Source organism: Pelecanus crispus, chromosome 22 (genome assembly GCF_030463565.1).
Source record: "Pelecanus crispus isolate bPelCri1 chromosome 22, bPelCri1.pri, whole genome shotgun sequence".
Lineage (NCBI taxonomy): Eukaryota > Metazoa > Chordata > Aves > Pelecaniformes > Pelecanidae > Pelecanus > Pelecanus crispus.
This window is the reverse complement of record NC_134664.1, coordinates 3,868,542-3,887,405: the sequence shown is the minus strand read 5'-3', so window position 1 is coordinate 3,887,405 and position 18,864 is coordinate 3,868,542. Positions and strand designations below refer to the sequence as shown.

General features: G+C 47.9%; 3 protein-coding genes across 3 annotated transcripts; all 3 read left to right on the top strand.

Moving 5' to 3' along the window:
• The first annotated feature begins 47 nt into the window (after nucleotides 1-47).
• Nucleotides 48-1,761, top strand: LOC142595734 (uncharacterized). The gene is made up of 2 exons (XM_075724561.1): nucleotides 48-131; nucleotides 667-1,761. Exon 2 carries the CDS (start codon nucleotides 703-705, stop codon nucleotides 1,759-1,761), a length of 1,059 nt encoding a protein of 352 aa, XP_075580676.1. The 5' UTR covers nucleotides 48-131; nucleotides 667-702.
• An 11,560-nt stretch (nucleotides 1,762-13,321) lies between these two features.
• On the top strand, nucleotides 13,322-13,990 carry LOC142595612 (uncharacterized). The gene has a single exon (XM_075724299.1). The coding sequence runs from the start codon at nucleotides 13,322-13,324 to the stop codon at nucleotides 13,988-13,990; it is 669 nt and encodes a 222-aa protein (XP_075580414.1).
• Nucleotides 13,991-16,755: 2,765 nt separating this feature from the next.
• LOC104038045 (uncharacterized) lies at nucleotides 16,756-17,400 on the top strand. Its single transcript, XM_009492288.2, has one exon. It carries the CDS (start codon nucleotides 16,756-16,758, stop codon nucleotides 17,398-17,400), a length of 645 nt encoding a protein of 214 aa, XP_009490563.2.
• The last annotated feature ends 1,464 nt before the right edge of the window (nucleotides 17,401-18,864 follow it).

The window sequence follows — 18,864 nt, the reverse complement described above, 5'->3', positions numbered from 1 at the left end:
TAGGCTTAGTGCGTAAATCACGAATTGCTGTGGGGTACCTCATTTCCGGCAGGACAATTTCGAGCTAAATAAAAGGTCTCCCAGTCCCTTTGCTCCTCACTCAACTGCACCGCTCAGTTAGCACGGTAAGTGTTACCTATTAGCAGTGTTCCTTGATAGCAATGGTTCTCACTTGGTTTTGGTCAAGCAAGGAATTGAAATGTGCCTTTGTATCTGATCTTTGTAGAGTGTTGGACTAGATGACCTTTAAAGGTCCCTTCCAACCCAAACTGTTCTATGATTCTATGATTCTATGGTCTACAGCTCTCTGAAATCCAGATTTTCCTAGCCTGTTGGTCTATTGTTTATTGCAAAAGACAGCCGGTAGAGAGAACACGGTGGAAAATAAGCTTCTTGGGATGGAAATTCAGGGAGTGATCTTTATGGACGAGCACAGGAAAGTCAGTTCCCAGGAGAGTTCAAAAGATGCACAAATATTGCTGGGACAGTAACAGGTGGCTTGATTTCTGTAAGGATCTTTTTTTGCAACTCAAGACAAATAAATAGGAAGCTGTGTGTGATATGGCTATCACCCATGGGCCTAGACAGCAGCATTTGTATGCCAAAATAAAACACATCTATATACTTGGAGAGACAGGTTGTATCTGAAAGTACGCTGTATTTCAGGTCTTCGCTCCTTCCAGCTTTGACACTACAAACAACATGTGCTCTAGCAGATGTTGCTCTACCGGATGCTGCTCTGTCGTAAGGAGCAAGACAGTGTGCTGCAGCCAGCCATGCCAGAAGACCATCTGCTGCGACCCATGCCAGCAGTCCTGTTGCTGCGACCCATGCCAGAAGCCCTGCTGTGACCCATGCCAGCAATCCGTCTGCTGTGACCCATGCCAGAAACCCTGCTGTGACCCATGCCAGAAGCCCTGCTGTGACCCATGCCAGCAGTCCGTCTGCTGTGACCCATGCCAGAAGCCCTGCTGTGACCCATGCCAGCAGTCCATCTGCTGTGACCCATGCCAGAAGCCCTGCTGTGACCCATGCCAGCAGTCCGTCTGCTGTGACCCATGCCAGAAGCCCTGCTGTGACCCATGCCAGCAGTCCGTCTGCTGTGACCCATGCCAGAAGCCCTGCTGCGACCCATGCCAGCAGTCCGTCTGCTGCGACCCATGCCAGCAGTCCGTCTGCTGCGACCCATGCCAGAAGCCCTGCTGTGACCCATGCCAGCAGTCCTGCTGCGACCCATGCCAGAAGCCCTGCTGTGACCCGTGCCAGCAGTCCTGCTGCGACCCATGCCAGAAACCCTGCTGTGACCCGTGCCAGCAGTCCTGCTGCGACCCATGCCAGAAGCCCTGCTGTGACCCGTGCCAGCAGTCCTGCTGCGACCCATGCCAGAAGCCCTGCTGTGACCCGTGCCAGCAGTCCTGCTGCGACCCATGCCAGAAGCCCTGCTGTGACCCGTGCCAGCAGTCCTGCTGCGACCCATGCCAGAAGCCTTGCTGCGACCCGTGCCAGCAGTCTGTCTGCTGTACCAAGGTGTGCCAGAAGTCCTCCTGCTGCTGTGGCCAGCGTCCTTGCTGCTGCTGTGGCTGCTGCCGCCGCTGTGGCTGCTGCCCCTGCTGCTGCTCTGCATGTATGTCTTGCTGCTCCTACGTCGTGAAGAAGAAGCCGGTTGTGGTATGTTACAGCCCCGTGCAATGTTGCTCTCCCGTGAGGAAGTATTGCATACCCATCCAGCAGTGCTGCACCACAATCAAGAAGGGTTGCTGAGCCAACTCTGGGTAGCAAAAGCAGCTCTGCCGGCTCTCATCTCTGGCGTACAATAAGAACAGGCACAAGGAGGTGAAAACCTGCTCATTTGCTTCTGGTTCACATGATGATGGAGTAAATGCCCAGTGATGTTCTTCTTGTTTTCAAACTTAAGCTGTCATCTTCTTCCTGTCCTTTAATTTTTGAACATCTGCAATGCACTTGAATATATCACCCATTGTATAAGGCAAAGAGCTATTAGATATTAGTGGGGCTGTTAATTCTCTTCTTGGTGTATGGGACTTGGGATACCTTTGCTGTTAATGTGATCATTCTTCATTTTCTCTCTTGACTTGTAGACAATAAAACTTAGCAATAAGCAAAACGCAAAATCTTCTCTTTTGGTTGTTCTTATATCGCTTTGCCTAGAACGCATCCTCGTTCTGGTGCCGTTTTCTGTGCCTTCAGCCAGGATCCTGCTGGCTACAGACCTGTTGCTTTGGCACAGCAGAACATTAGGAAACAAAGAGCTGCTCAGCCATACTTCCCATTGGCATTAATTAGCTCGTGTCTAAAGACAGCAAGCAGAGCAGTATGATCTGTTCAGGCACCTACTGATCATCTGCCTCCGTTAGCTCAATTTTTACTATAAAACTAACTGGTTAAGGTAAATAAAACTCAAAGACACAGGTTGACTGAAGCATGCATAATTCCACCATCTGAAAACACACCACTCCATAAGATGTATAGGAACTCATCTCTCATACTGGAATAGGTATTTCAATAGGTTCTGAGAGGAATTCACTACTCACTGAATAGCAGGCACCATCTTCTTCCACTACCATCTTCAAAAATAAAATTTCAGAAAACACCTTAAATCAGTGAATTATTTTTATGTGAGCAGAGATTTTCATATGTGGCGTTCCTGGATTACAAGCGCTGGAATGAAACCCAAGTGTTAGCATACAACGTAAAAGCTTCATTCCTAAAATAGCACACACATGACTCAACAATACCTTTTCTACCTGGCTGGGACTTCCTTTACTATTAAAATTCAGGACTCGGGTCTGAATTGCACGTCTCAGGAAAATGCCTTGAGCGCTGTCTTGATTGCTTCCTTCAACCAAGTCTTCAGAGCATACACAAAGTCTGCATTAGAATAATCTTCTCTACAACATTACACTCCTGAAAAGATTATTCAGGTCTTTTTTGATTAATAGGTAAATCAGGTACAATACACTGGCAGAAGGATATCCTATGCCATCCCATACTATATCAGAAGTGCATTCTGTTAAGGAAATCTTGTGAATATTAATTTCATCATATGCTGGAAAAGCTGCCATGACAGATTCCTCCCCATTCACAAAGGGACTGCAGCTCTCAAATTCACATAACCACCATGGAAGTTTACAAAGACACCATGGCATGGCATGGCATGGCATGGCATGGCATGGCATGGCATGGCATGGCATGGCATGGCATGTAAAAAGGATTTAGTGTAGAAGACGTTCTTTCTGACCCAACTATACATTAAATGCCAGTATCTCCTCAATATCTGTATAAGACCCTGATTAGCAACAGCCCTGCAGGGTTCACATCCACTTCTAAGAAAGACATGGACCTGTTGGAATGGGTCCAGAGGAGGTCACAAAAACTATCAGAGGGCTGGAACACCTCTCCTATGACGACAGGCTGCGAGTGTCGGGGTTGTTCAGCCTGGAAGAAAGAAGGCTCTGGGGAGACCTTATCGAGTCCTTTCAGTACTTAAAGGAGGCTTATAAGAAAGATGGGGACAGACTTTTTATTAGCGCCTGTAGCAATAGAACAAGGAGTAATGGTTTTAAACTAAAGGAAGGGAGATTCAGGCTAGATAGAAGGAAGAAATTTTTTATGCTGAAGGTGGTGAAACACTGGCACAGGTTGCCCAGAGAGGTGGTGGATGCCCCATCCCTGGAAAGATTCAAGGTCAGGTTGGATGGAGCTCTGAGCAACCTGATCTGGGTGAAGATGACCCCGCTCATTGCAGGGAAGTTGGACTAGATGGCCTTTAAAGTTCTCTTCCAACCCAAACCATTCTATGATTCTGTGATTCTAACACAGGGATCATCTTGGCCAATATGGCCACAATAAAGCCTGATAGAAAGGTGATGAATGACTTAATTCAGTGGACAACATGTTTGAGGGTTTACACAAAGAGGGCATTACTTCCTGCAGGCGGGTGTCTGACTATTATCGCATGACCATAACAGTGCTCCCCTAGGGACAATTCCAGAAGAGACACCCAACGTCATAGGAGGTCATGTTCACATGTTGGGAAGAAACTACGTGTCCCAGCCACCAGGGATCACCTGCCACCACTCCAGCCTCATCTTCAGAGTCTGCTGAACATGATGACAGCCTGTGCCATGAATAGATGCTGCCTCAGCATCTTGGGATTCTCATCTTCTATCGGTGTCCCCTCTCATCAGATGAAAACTCCATCGACACCTTCTTCTCACGTAGACCTATCCAGGCCCTGCACATGGCCACAATTCCTTCCCCCATCCCCAAGCCTGTTTCATAATATCCACCTTGACTCCAACCATCTTATCATAGAATCACAGGATTGTAGAATCATTCAGGTTGGAAAAGACCTTTAAGATCATCAAGTCCAACCATTAACCTAACACTACCAAGTCCACCACTAAACCATATCCCTAAGTGCCTCAATCCATTCCCTCCTGACTCTTCAGTCAAGCTTTGCATGCACAGCAGCCTTGGCCTTAGCACGCTGCAACCAAAACAGCTATAACCAATTGCTGGAAAAGTTCTGTCATGTGCCTGAACCCAGAGCATCTGTGGGATACTAGCCGGGCTCCCGAGGTACAGGAGAAAGGCATGGAGAAACGCACTCAAGATTGGATTTCCAGTCTTGAACCTCATCCTTGCCTACAGTGGCAGAGAATCAAATTGTTAGTGTGAAGCACTCAAATGTGATCATCACGAACACCATTAAATACAAGCTGTCTCAGTCTCACAGACCTTAGAAATAATCTCAGAAAATGGAGTGGATGGAAACAACACAGAAAAAAACTGTGTGCACTATTGCTTTGAAAGCTGCTTAATTTAGACTTAATCTATCCCTTCCATGGATGAAAATGAAAAAAATTCTTCATAGTTTAGCAGAAATAAAAAGCAGAGGGTGTGAGGACCAAGCACCATGGAGGAAGACCCCAGAACAAGACTGAGAAAGGAGAAACTCTTCAGTCTTAACTGTGACCACACAGCCACCTCTCAGAGGCAGGAAAAAAGGATTCACATTGACCAATAGCTTCCAGTGGTCCCCCAAAATCCCAGCCAAGCGCAGCACAGACACGTGAGCAGTGACATTTCCAAGTTCCAGGCATGGTTCTCCCACTGCTTCAGCACCTGCCTCCCCCGGGCACATTGTTAAGTGTCTCTGTGTCTCAAGGTCATTCCTTGGGAAGCGGATAGAAATACCTTACAGCTACCTCTGGTTCCCATTAATGTAAATTCATTAGAAAATCTGCACCTGTTATTTATATGTGCAACTAATTATGGTGCACAATTGAGGTGGTGAGCAAACAGAAAGACTTAAAGATTAAATACCGGAAGACACGTGAGGGGCATATACTGGGTGATACACAGTGAAGTCAGAATTGCCAAAGAATGCCTCATTTCCAGGGGGGTGGCTTTGAAGCATATAAAAGGCTGCCCATCACAATGGTGTTCATTCGCTCATCGCGACTTCTCCTCACTTGTCCTCACTGGTCAACAGGGTAAGTCAGAGCTCACTACCTGCCTTTGCATTTGCACTCTACCGTACTTCTGTGTGCTTTTGCAGGAAGCCCTCCAGGATTTCCTGTACTGTCTGCTTTGGGACCAGTTTTGAGAGACTGCTTTGGGGATTCACCTGGGTGGCTGCTTTCTGATGGAACTGGTGCTGGACAATATGCCAAATGCACCGGTGGCCAATGCAAAAATGTGGAGATTTCAGGGACAGGCTGTCAAGGGATTCTGAACAGTAGGGACTTCCCCAGCCAGTTTGGGGTGGACTTTGGGATAAGCATGCTTTAAGCTGCATAAACAACTGGGAAATTCAAGCAGAGAAAAAAAAGACTCTCTCTGTTCCTTACAGCTTTGCCTACACTCCTACCAACAACATGCCCAACGGATGCTGCGGTGGAAATAACTACTCCGTGTGCTGCTACAGCACCAGGAAGTCGTGCTGCAAGACACCGATGTGCTGCTCGCCCATGCAGTGCTGCTGCCCCACCACCTGCTGCATGCCCATGCAGACCTGCTGCTACACCATGAACAACAGCGGAGGCTGCTGTGGCGGTAACAGCGGTGGCTGCTGTGGCCACTAAACCCGCTCGGCAAAGGGCAGGCAGGGCTGCGCTGCCTGCTGCTTCCCTCCTGGCTCACTCGGTGTTCGATATGGATATGGATATGGCCCTGAACACTCTTCCTCATTTGCTTAGAGACTGTAGATCTTCTCTCCTCTTCTTTTGTCTGCCTTTAATCACCAGATGTTTGTAATGTCCTTTGAAGTTGCTATCCACTGATCAGTGTGATTTTCCTTTGTAAGCACTAGTGCTGCTGTTAATTTTCCTCTTGGTGTATGGGATGTTTAATTCTTTTTATCACTGTTTTGCTTCAATCTGTCTGAAAAAAACCAATAAAATCTGTAGTTCATAACCCTGCAAAACTCCTGGTGGTTATCTGTTTGCTAGCTGGTGCATCCAGAGTGCATCACCACACCCATCGCATTTTCTTTGCGTTTTCTTCCAGTGTTGGGATGCCCTTGTCTAAAAGGTGCTAACTGGGGGGTTTTGCCTACACAAAGAAAATCAGTGCATCCCTGATGTAGTTCTGAGCTTCTACCTGGGTTTACTCAAACACAAGCTGAGCATCTGGCATCTCTGCAAGCAATATTTCTCCTCTCACTGTAAAACTACAAAGAAACAGGAAGAAAATAATACATAGACTTGTAAAGGATGTGAATTTCTTCTGAAACAGTTTGACACAGGCAGATCCCAACTAGGAAAGCTCCATGTATTTCAACCAGCTAGAGATTTACTTTGGAACCTACAGACAGTCTCTATAAATACTTCAACATTTATGAGAAGGAGGTCTTGCCTATGCTAAAATGTCTGGGTTACCGGATTTCAAGCTGTTAGAATAAACGGCGAGAAGCCTCAACCGTTCTTCAAAGAATGACTGGGTCAGTAAGAGTTGTACCAAAACACAGCATGCAAGATCTGCACCACAGTCCTCAGTCAGTGTCTAATGCCCTTTACCGACTCTGCCTTCACACCGCTTCAATCCTTTCTTTGCATTAGGGTCCGTAGCCCACACACCAAAGGCCATTCGAGTACCTAGGTTACACAAATGCTGGACATGACTATCATGGGTGGGAAATGCCCACCTAGATCATCACTGCTTCTTGCAGTTGCAGGATTTGCCAATGAGAACTTTCCCTCCGGGGCCACAAGTGAAGTGTGCCCCTTTGCTTCTGCCCCATTTATTCCTTGTAAATTAATCAGTTCTCATGGGCAAGCAAGTGTATGACTCCTCAGAGGGGACCTGCTGGAAAGGAAATGCCATGAATGTTCTTCTACCCTGTCTGAAGAAGTTGCAATTACATGTGTTGCTTCTCCAACATTTTGCTCAAGGAATCACTCTTATTCCAAGATAGTCTGGAAAGGAGCAGGCTGCATTTACCGCAGGGGTGAAGTGGCACGAAAATCGCAATCTGCTCCCCCTTGCACAGTGCAGAAAGCAAACAAAGGCCCCTGCTAGCATCCTCGAGGCTGGTAGCAGATCACCTAGGAGTATTCCTCTTCGGAGCACCCCAGGGATCCTAGAGGATGCCAGGCAGCAGGCAGGGAACTCACCAGGCAGGCTCCACCATCTTCTCATTAGGCAGCACTCCTCTCAGGATAATGCAGTGAGGTCTGCAATTTTAGGCCGTGGAAAAAATTCCTCCCAAATACCCTGTGTTCCTGCCAGCATTCAGCCCCACAGCAAAGTGCATTGGAGGCAGTGGCTGGCGTTAAACAAGCATTCATCCAGCCTGGCTCAGTTGCCCAAGGCTCTGCCTCACCTTGACCTTCCTCCCTTCCTCTCTCCCTCCCAGAAAATGGTTCCGCCTCAACAATGTCTCTTCCTGTATCACTTCTGAGTCCCTGTATCCCACTTAGCTCCATGACCCCAGTTAAGAGCAGTTCTCTGTGCTTGTCATAGCTCTTCCACCTTCATCTTCCTCTCACCCTCTCAGTCCATGCTGGGCTCCTTCTTTTACCACTTCCAACACCCACAAAGAGTCCTGCACAACCTCCAACTCTAAACCCCGTTCCCTCCCTGCAGAGGAGCTGGGCGGGGGTGGTCCTGCTTGGCGCCAGGGCTCCAGCACATAAGGGGGTCTCAGCTGGGTGCAAGGGGAGGTTGCAGGAGGGACACGTTGACTTGCAATGCATCGTGCCCAGTCCCAGAGCCATGGCTCCTTGCGTTGCCGCTTGCACAGGCAGTGCTGCCCCTTAACTTTTTAATTAAAATGCAAAATATTCTGAAGTGAATATTCAATTCAGAGTTTTCAAAAATGTTTCTAGGAAAGCAGTCCCAGCAAAGCAGAGCAGGAAGTGAAGCATTCCTGTGTTAGTGATGCCCACATGCAAACTTAAACCCCCCCAGACTGCAGGATTTGCAAAGGTTTAGGTAAGTCAAAAGACAAAGATGGCTTTGGCATCACAAAGACGCTTTTAGCATGCGTGAGGGCAAGATGATCTTGCATGGAGTCACATGCAGGTTACTGAGACCCAGGAGCCAGCATGACTCCTGACACATCCCAGACACATGGTCTTGCTCCATCCTCACGTGCATGCTCTGTGACCAGGAACAAACATACCTATTTTCATGAAATTTTCCAAATATATCTTTCAAACACCAGTCCGATGAAACAGCCCATCACATGCCCGAAAGACACAACACGGGGATTCAGTTTCGGCTCTTACACTGATTCAGCACCAGCTGCTGCTGAGTAAGTCCCTTAGCATCTTTGGCCATCACTGTCCGCATTGGTCGAACAGATACGAGGACACATTTTTTGGCTCCCTTGCAAGGTTGCAGAGAGGACAAATTCATTAGTATTCATAGAAGCCCTTTGATTATCTGCAGGCTAAACAATTATGAGGCAAAACAAAGGTAGTGATCACAAATAATAAGGCAAAGAGTAAATACCAGAAGACACGTATATGTTAAAAGTATGGGTTTGGGTTAATATATGGGGAAGTTCAAATGGTCAATGGCTGTCTCACTTCCAGGAGGAAGGCGTTGAGGACTATAAAAGGTCTCCTGGCCCAGCTCACTTCATTCACTCGTCTTCTCTTCCCTTCACCTCTCCTCACTCTTCAACAGGGTAAGTGAGAACATCTAAACCTTCCTTCCTTTCCACAGAAGAAAAGTGCTATGGATATCCTGTAACAGTATCCAAATGTAACCGGGTATCTGGACTGGGACTTTGGCTGAAGTTGGACTTTTATGAACTGTATACTAGGAATTATGGGGACGAGCGAGAAGTATTAAGGGCTTACAGGAGCATCAGCAGGGCCATGTGCAGAGCAAGGGGACCAAGAACATTTCAGGAGGGCTCAGACCAAGGACTATGTGCACTGCGTTGTGTGATTCTTGCTAAGACATTAGGGATGCCCTGGTATGAGTAGGTGGGCATGTACATTGCAGGAAAAAGACAGAGAGAAGAGTAATGAGCAAGTTTTACTACAAACAAGACAGCACGCAGTTTCAGCTCCTTGAATCTCTGAATTTAGCATAAACAGAGCTTTGAATTAATGCTGTATTTCCAAATATCCTGCTCGCAGTCACAGACAGCCTCTCTCTGTTCCTTACAGCTTTGCCTACACTCCTACCAACAACATGCCCAACGGATGCTGCGGTGGAAATAACTACTCTGTGTGCTGCTACAGCAGCCCGAAGTGCTGCAAGATGCCGATGTGCTGCTCGCCCATGCAGTGCTGCTGCCCTACCACCTGCTGCATGCCCATGCAGACCTGCTGCTACACCATGAACAACAACAGAGGCTGCTGTGGCGGTAACAGCGGTGGCTGCTGTGGCCACTAAACCCGCTCGGCAAAGGGCAGGCAGGGCTGCGCTGCCTGCTGCTTCCCTCCTGGCTCACTCGGTGTTCGATATGGATATGGATATGGCCCTGAACGCTCTTCCTCATTTGCTTAGAGACTGTAGATCTTCTCTCCTCTTCTTTTGTCTGCCTTTAATCACCAGATGTTTGTAATGTCCTTTGAAGTTGCTATCCACTGATCAGTGTGATTTTCCTTTGTAAGCACTAGTGCTGCTGTTAATTTTCCTCTTGGTGTATGGGATGTTTAATGCAGTTGATGTGTCATACTTCCTTTTCTTGCTTTAATCTCCAATTAGCCATGAAAAACAATAAACTTTGCAAGTTATGACACTGCAAACTTCTGGTATATGTTTATTCATTTATCTTTGTCTTTTAAACTATAGCTCTGGTCTGGGACTTTTTTAGCGTTTGCTTAGTTTCTGAATATATTGAATTTTTCAACTATTTGTCATGCTACTGATGATAGCACCCCAACATATGTGGTGAACTTCTTGGGTCAGTCTCTCATCCGGGGAAAAACAGTGCTTGCTAGTGTCTGTACATTGTCTAAACTACAGGAGTATCCTCTTGGCCATGCAGTTTCATGCTGTCTTTCCCCTGCTTATGACTTTGAAGGTACACAGTCCACAGTCAAAGCATCTGTATGGTCCTAAAGCCAGAGCTAAAGGTCTTTTTTGTTAATGGAAATCTTTCCAGCAAATTTGCTGAGCCTATGCTGAACTTTAAAGCAGGCTTCTTAAAAGGCTTGATATCTTGTCAATCAGATTAAATAGACCAGCAAGCATGGTCTGCATGGTGCAGGGAGGGAGAAAGTCATTGAAAGATATGGAGATATGTCTAGCCTGAAGGATGCAGAAATACTATCTAATTTGATCTGCAATTCTGTTAAAATGTGGCAAATTTTAAGAGATGAGATTCAGAAATGAAATATAGGCACTTTGTAATTTATGAAAACCTCAGGAAGGGAAATTACTCCAAAACATCTCTTCTAACATGAAAAAAATCCAAAACCAGCATAATCGTGGGACTGTGGTAATGAGTTACAAATCAAAAACCCTTGTTGGCCCTTAACAGATACCAACATCTTTTCCATCCTTACATGCAAATCCCATGGATTCCTGCAAGGCAATTACATTTTTCCTGTAGCTAAAGAATAAATTATCTCAGCGGCAGCAACATCATCAGGTCCAAGCACACGCCCTGGAGTCACACCCCTGAATTCTGCACATGCTTTTCCCAGTGATTCAAACCCAAATACCACTGGACAAACCTCTGAGCATCTCTTACAGAGGCTCTGCCATGAAGTGAGCGCATGGAAATACCTTTTGTTCTGACAGCCTGGGGCTACTGTGAGAGATACTTCACTGGTACTTAAAAAATGCCTTGTCCGTCCACAGAAATTCAAAGTGGAGCAGCTATACAGAAAATGAGTCAAAGCAGAAATGTCAGAAAGGTGGATGTGGTGCTTGACAAAGCCTGAAATTGTTAGTTCATGAGGTCAGCACTCCTCTGTGGCATCCTCATTCCAGATTTGCAGTGCATAAAAGGGCTTTCAGTGTTGTACCCACTCACTTGACCGAGGTGCTCCTCACTTGGAAGGGAATTGATTCATTTAAATAGGGGAGTATACATCCCATCCACAGCCTGACGCAGTCCACCCCAGTGCCCTGGCGTGCTGGTGTCCACAGGGGTCCTGTAGCCAGATCTCATGTCTTCCAGTCATCCATACTACACACAAGGCAACAACATCTGCCATTCATCATGGTCCTGATGTCACCCTTGATTCACTCACCATCGCTCCAGCTGTCAGGTTTCTCTGTGCTCTGGAAGGTGATGAGCATCCTGTTCAGATTTCACAGACCTTCGACAAACAAGGTCCAACCTGCAGCCCCATCCGCAAAGCCAGCTGGAAAACCTCCTGTGTTTTCTCATAGAAAATTTCAACTTTCCACTAACAAATCAAATGCCAAAGATTTTTCAGACAGAAACTTATGAAAGAAAAAAAAATCCCTATTGCTTGATAACATTTTCAGTGTCAGAAGATGGGTTTGTTTGGCAGAAATTGCAGGTTTTAAAGAACTAATTGTTTTCTCCGTGCTTTTTTAGATGCCTCCTGCAACTTCAGTGCTAGGGTACTCCATGAATAAAGGTCATGGTATCAGGAAAATGTTGTTAATTAAAAACTGATGTCTGTTTTAAAGAACCAAAGCATTAAAATATAAGTTTCCAATTATGTTTTTTTCTGAATCTTGTTAATCCAGAATTCAGAATTTTTTATACATAACAAACAGAAGTCCATTTGGAGTCTGGCTTTACAAAATAAAATTGCAGTTTCACAAAGTTAGCATAATAAAAAGAGGTTTTCCCATTTCTAATTATGTTCAAGTAGAAGCGATAACTGAGTGTAGCCCCTGTTCCATCACAAGGCACTTCCAGCCGCAGACCATGGTGCTGTGGCATAAAGTGTGGAGTGGGGCATGAAGAGGCAGTAAAATCACCTCATCTCCGCTGAGCGTCAGGCTGGATTTCCAGCTGTGGGTAAAACACCCAGAGCGCAGTTTGGGGAAAAACCCCAGCTCCGAGGAGCAGACCACAAACACAACGATTCCTGATTTAGGGTTGGTCAGGGTGGTGTTAAACTGAAAAAGTGTTGAAAAATCAATCACTTCTTACTGAAAGCAGAATTTCACTGTTTTTCCACTTTTTCCTTTTTTTAAAAAATTGCTCTTTATTTTGGCAGGAAGCTTGCTTGTTTTCAATGATAGATTTTTCTCTGTTTTCTTTCAGCCCTGTGAAAAGCCATTACCATTTGCATGCCTCTGCTCCAACACCCTGTTTCAAGGCATGAGCCATTGGGTGCCTGGACATGGGACTGGCCACCAGGACTCCTGGGCCTTTTGTGGTTTTCCCACTGCCACAAGAGGGTCCTTTTGGGGACATCACTCAGCATCACAGTATTCCAGGTATCCTTATCCCAGGATCCCATCTGACTAACATTAGGTAACAGCGTATTTGAGCATGACCAATGGGAGAACTAATTAGATGATGGCCACTGCATATGCAAGGAGCTAAGCTGACATTACATCAAGGGAGATGCTAATTGCAGCTGATTAATCCAGTAGCAAGTGCCAGAAAAAATATACACACAGAAGTGGCACTCACTGCTCAGCTATTAATTCCCATGGCATGCCTCATTTCCAAGAGAGCCGCATATAAAAGCTTTCAGCCCCGGCGCTGTCCTTAGGACTCAGACTCTCTGCTCAGCCCATCCGTCACTGGTTACAGGGTGAGTTGGATTCTGTCAGCTGTCTCGGATTCCTCATTTTTTTTCATAGCAACAGCAAAAAAAAAGAAGTTGGTGGTTTTTTTTTTTCTTTTTCCCAGACCATTTATCCCTGAGGGCTTGGCTATCTCTGCCACAGGATGCTCTACCATAAAGGCGACAGCGACCAGGACTTGTGCCATGATGGCTCGGTCTGTGGCGAGAAGGGCTGGACGTGGCATGGTTCCACAGGGTGCTGCCATGAAAGCCCCGTGGACGCCACAGACCTGCCCCCTTGCCACGACCCCGGCAGCCTCAGCCGCGACATTGAGGGGTCCTGCCAGAGCGAGCCGCAAGGCTGCCAGCCCATGGAGCCGTGCCCACCACAGAGCTGTTGCCCGCCACAGCAAAGCTGCAATTTTGGCAAGCCCCGGCGGCGGGTGGAAGTGAGCCACGTGCAGCCCGTCTGCCCCCCACCTGTGAAAATCCATCGCCGGCCACTGCAGCAGTACCGCCCACCCCTGCACTGCGAGGATCCAGGTTGCTGCGGCAAGCCCCGGAGGCGAGTGGAGCAGTGCCCCGTGGAAGATTCCTGTCCCCCCGTGATACTGCATCCCCGGCCACTGCAGCATCGCTGCCCCTGCATCCCGTGCTGCTGCCCACCCATCCAGCGCTGCTGCCCACCCATCCAGCGCTGCTGCCCACCCATCCAGCGCTGCTGCCCACCCGTCCAGCACTGCTGCCCGGCCACCATGCCCCTGCCACTACATCCCAGCCAGCAGCAGCAAAAGCAGGTCCCTCTCTTGCCACCCTGTCTGCAGAAGAAATGAGCACGGGGCCAGCGAGGTGCTGGGACTCCTCCTCGGCACATGCCCGCATGCCGCTCAGCGTGGGAGATGCTTCGTTCCTCGCTCAGACTGCCGGTGCTCCCACCTCTGCTTTCGGCACGATGCAATGCCGCTGTGGCTGATGGCTCGTTGCTGCTCTTTGCACACTGGATTCAGGGTCCGCTTGACCCCAGCACTGACACTTTAAATTCCATGGGTCCTCCCCTGCCAGGGAATAGGCTTTAATCACCCAAACCCCACTTTGCTCTTCCTCAGGGTAGAGCAGCTGTTTCTCCCCTCTTCTGAGAAGGTGAGCAGCCTGGGGATGGAGAAACAGAACGGAAAAAACCTGAGCAAGCACGGGGAAACAGCCTGCCATGGATTCACCTTCTTCCATGGGTTCAGTGGCCTGTGATTTCAAGGTTGTTCAAAAACAGAGACAGGACTGTACTGGGAAAAAAGTACACACTGTGACTACAGGAACATCAAGGACTCCTGCAATTTCATTTTCTCCCTGTGTATTCAAGAATAAAGTTGAAAAAATTTAGTTGACCTTTGGTTCCTTTTTTTTTTCCCCCAAAAGAATATCACCAACATTACAATGAGAAGATGTTAAAAGTCATTAAAATTCTCACAAGGAAACTTGTAAATTTAAAATCAGCATTAGAGTTCCCACGTGAGGATTTCAGCTCTAGCTGCAGTGGTTTCACCGGGCTGAACTCCATCTGCGTGCTGTAAAACCCTCTCCACTGTGGTTACCCACTGCATGACCAATGGATGGACTTCACTATGGTCCATCAGCAAGCGATCTAGGTACAAACAGTTTGCTCTATAACATGTGCCATCACCTTCATTAGCTAGATAGTAACACAGGCCATCCATCATATAAACGTTAATCATGATAATAAGCACGTGCCCCAGGCACGTTAGGCGTGTCTGCGCATGCCAGGAATGCCTTTCACTTGGTGCAAGAAGATGCAGGCCAGGCTCTTCCCCCACGGCTCCCCACTGCGTGGCTGTTGCAGGCACACTGGTAACATGCAGTTTCTCACTTTGCCAGAAAAGCCTTTCACTAGGTGCATTAAAATATATATTGTGTTTCTTTGCATTGCCTAAGCATAACCCCAGCATGTCCGCAAAGCCGCTAGCAACCACCAAGAAAACCCAGAAAGAAAAAGAGAAACTCATTCTTGTTTTCTTAACGCAGAAAACCACAGCAATTTATTTTTCTCATGTCTAATTTTAACCAAATGAAAAACCACTTACGTATGAACTTTAACTTCAGAAATCCCTTATTTTATTAGCTATTTTCTTCCCAGCCTCTTCTCGCTGAATCCACTTCCCAGACACTGTCCTGGCGTGGTGCCCGAAGGGCTGACTCAGAACCCACAGATGAAGGGCCATCTTAGCCCTCATGTTGGCACTTCCAGGTCAGCTTTGGCCCATCTTTTCTTCCGAGCTGCTTTTTGCCAGCTGTCCCAGCCACAGGACCACTTCTCCAGCCTGCCCAGGTCCCACCCTCCAGCAGTTTCGGCCACTCACCCCAATTTGGTGCCACCTGTAGATTTGCCAAGTCCACCCCATTATCCAGGGCATTAATGAAGATGTTAAACAGCACCAGCGCCAGTATCAGCCAGTTTTTCACCCACCATGTAGTTTACCCATCCAGTCCATACCTCCACCAGTTTAACTACAAGGTTGCCATGGGAGACCGTGCCAAAAGCCTTGCAAAAGTTGAGGGAACGTCACCCATCACACTCCACCATCCACAGAGCCAACCTCTTCATCACCAAAACCCATTAGCATGATTTGCTTTTGGTGACCCTGAGCTGGCTCTTCCCAATCACCTGTTTGTGCTTCAGGCACCTGGAAATGCTCCTCATGGGTAGCAGAAGGGGAAGGCCAGGACGTTAACAGTGTGCACATCATGGCTCCTGACTCACAGGTCACCCGTCTCACTGAGTAGAGACTCAGTGTCTCGGTCCTCTGGAGATCATGAATAAGTACATTATTACCTGCCTCACACGGCCCATGTGTGGCTTAAACGATGCGAGTCCTTTATGTGCACCACTCGGTAACTACATTATAATTAAGAGATACTTATCAGGAATCATGAGTCAAGCAGAACATGCCAAGCACTGGGAACAGCATCCAAATGAAGGAGATGTTTTAACAATAAATAATTTAGTCCTCGTTCCTGCCATGTGTTTCATTTACAAGGGGAGGACTTGGAACCATATAAAAGGCCCCCATCCCTTTGCCTCTCACAGTCTGCTCTCCTGGTCAGCATCTGCCTTCCCTCGTGAATTGGGTAAGACACATCCTAGAGCATCCGGGTTCATTTTTGGATGGGTGTTTGGATTCAGGAGGTCACGGGCCTGGCACGTTTGCACTGTCCTTCAGACCAGGCTCTATGCACAAGGGCTAGAGGATGGTGGGCTAAGCCAAGGAAGAAGCTACTGGGGGACTTGGGTATGGGATTTACAGCAATGCCACTACATGCTTCAGTGCCTTATGGTTGTTTCTGTTCTTGGCAGGGAAAAAAAATCAAGGGTAAGGTCGGAAAAAGGGTTTGGACATAACATGACCAGTATTGGGCAACTGCAAGAATTTCCTTTAGATCCAAGGTTTCAGGATAAGCAAGGCTGACTTATGAATGGCTCACTAAAGCAGCTTTATGGGAAATTAAATGAAAACGGAGGAGGTGGAAATGCAAGCCTATCTTTTTTCGCATGTGTGTGTTTCAGGTTTTTCCCTACAATACAAACATGATTTACTCTTCCGGAAGAGAATCATACTTCAACCTGAACTCAACCTGGTATGACCCCTCAGGGTCCTGGCTGGACACCCGGCGCACCCCCTTCCGCTACGGCTACAACACTTGCTCCTCAGGGTGCGATGGCGAAGGCATTGAAGGCATGAGAGGGCACAACTACCGGCATTACGGCTATCGGCAGCCAGTCTGCTCTGAGAGATGCCACGGCTATGCTGCAGCTGATTCGTGCCACGGAGGCGGGGGCTCGAGCTGTGTCAGGAGGCCCACGTACAGCTATGGGTCATCCGGGGGGTGCCACAGCCACGGGAGGTCGGTCTGCTCCGAGACATGTCATGGATCAGGGTACCGGGGGGGCAAGCCATGCTACAGCAAACCAGCACAGCGCATCCCACAGTGCTGCCCTGTGCAGACCTGTCCGCCTCCAGTGCAGACCTGTCCGCCTCCAGTGCAGGTCTGTCCCCCTCCGGTGCAGGTCTGTCCCCCTCCAGTGCAGGTCTGTCCCCCTCCGGTGCAGGTCTGTCCCCCTCCGGTGCAGGTCTGTCCCCCTCCGGTGCAGCAAGGCTGCATGCCCATGGCAAAGTGCATCCCAAGCCAGCAACAAAAGGTCTGCAAAGTGCCAGCCCGGAAGATAAAGTAGAGGACATGAGGAGTGGGGATGAATGAGAGAAACTTCTCACTTTTGCAACATTGCCTTGATGGCCAGCATGTCCAGCGTTGCTCACAGATCTCCACTCTTCCTGTCATTTTGCTTGTAACGTGCTTTGAAGGTGCAACCCACTGTCTCTGTGAAATATTACATGCTATTCACCTCCTTATTTCACAGCAGATGTGGAGGCAATAAAAAATTACAGTTCGTAACCTTCTTGCATCAGTGTTTTCTGCTTCATCGCTTTGAATTGCTTCTGTTCCTTCTTGTGGCCAAAGCTGGTGTTTGCAGCATCCCCGTTCACCCTCACATTGAGGTTCCTGGTTGATTCAACCTGGTGTCTTTTTATTCCTACTCCAGACAACTTCCTCGTTGAGAAGGAACTAACAGTTTTCATCACGGACTCTTTATGCAACCCAGCAATTAAACACTAATACACTAATGTATAAAAAACCACACACTTCATCAGAGAGGTAAAAATGAGACAGTCTGCTTGGCACATCATTTCATTCACTGACGAGGCAATGGGTGCAGTTTGATGTGTATCAGAAGCCTCCAAAGTAAGCCCTGGGAAAAAAGTCAGGAAGAGGATTCAGAAATAGGAATGGCACAGCTAGTGCAGAGCAAGAGGGAGTGCTGGAGCTGATGGAAGAGAAATGCTCTGGTCCTTGGTCCATTAAACCTTCAGAGATCCCAGGCATGATGGATCTTGTCTCACCCCAAGGGAGGCAGCTCCTGCAGGACCTACGTGTCTTCTGCTGCCGGTGCTCGGTGACACTTGGTGCTGCTCTGACAGCTGGGAGATGTCGGGAAAGACCAGGGAGGAGCGAGACCTCTCAGAGCTGAAAACTTTGACCCAGGGAGAAATGGGGATCATCTGGCCAGGAATACACGTCAAATGGAAATTAGAAACTGGTTTGCAGAGGGACACTTGGCTGGACCTGCTCTCTCTAATGGAGCGAAAGGCCCCAAACTCCTTGTAAGACTTAAGGTTAGAAGAGGAATCCTTGTAAGGTTAGAAGAGGAATCACCTGGGAGGATTGTTGCAGCAAAGCAGGGATCTGGAGCCAGTGACTCACGGTATCATGTCCCAGGTGGCTCCTCGCACCTCACCCAGCCCAGGAGAGAGCCTCCATCGACTCCGTCTCCCAGTGTCCTGCCTGGCCCAGCCTGCAGGATGTGACACATCACAGAATCAGCTGCTTCACAACATTAATGGTGGAGATTTCTCCTGCAGCATGATCTGGATAAGGAAAAGAAGTAAAAACAGGCACAGGGTGCACCTTCCTGGGATGGAGGTTTTGTAGGTGGACACACGGGGGCTGCCAACATGCTCTGCCCTGACACTGCAGCCAGCCTTCCTTGCCAACCTCTTCCTCGCACATGTGCAGAGGCTGATGCCAACATGCATTACAGAGCACGCAGTTCCCATCCCACGCACGACTCGGTGGGGTG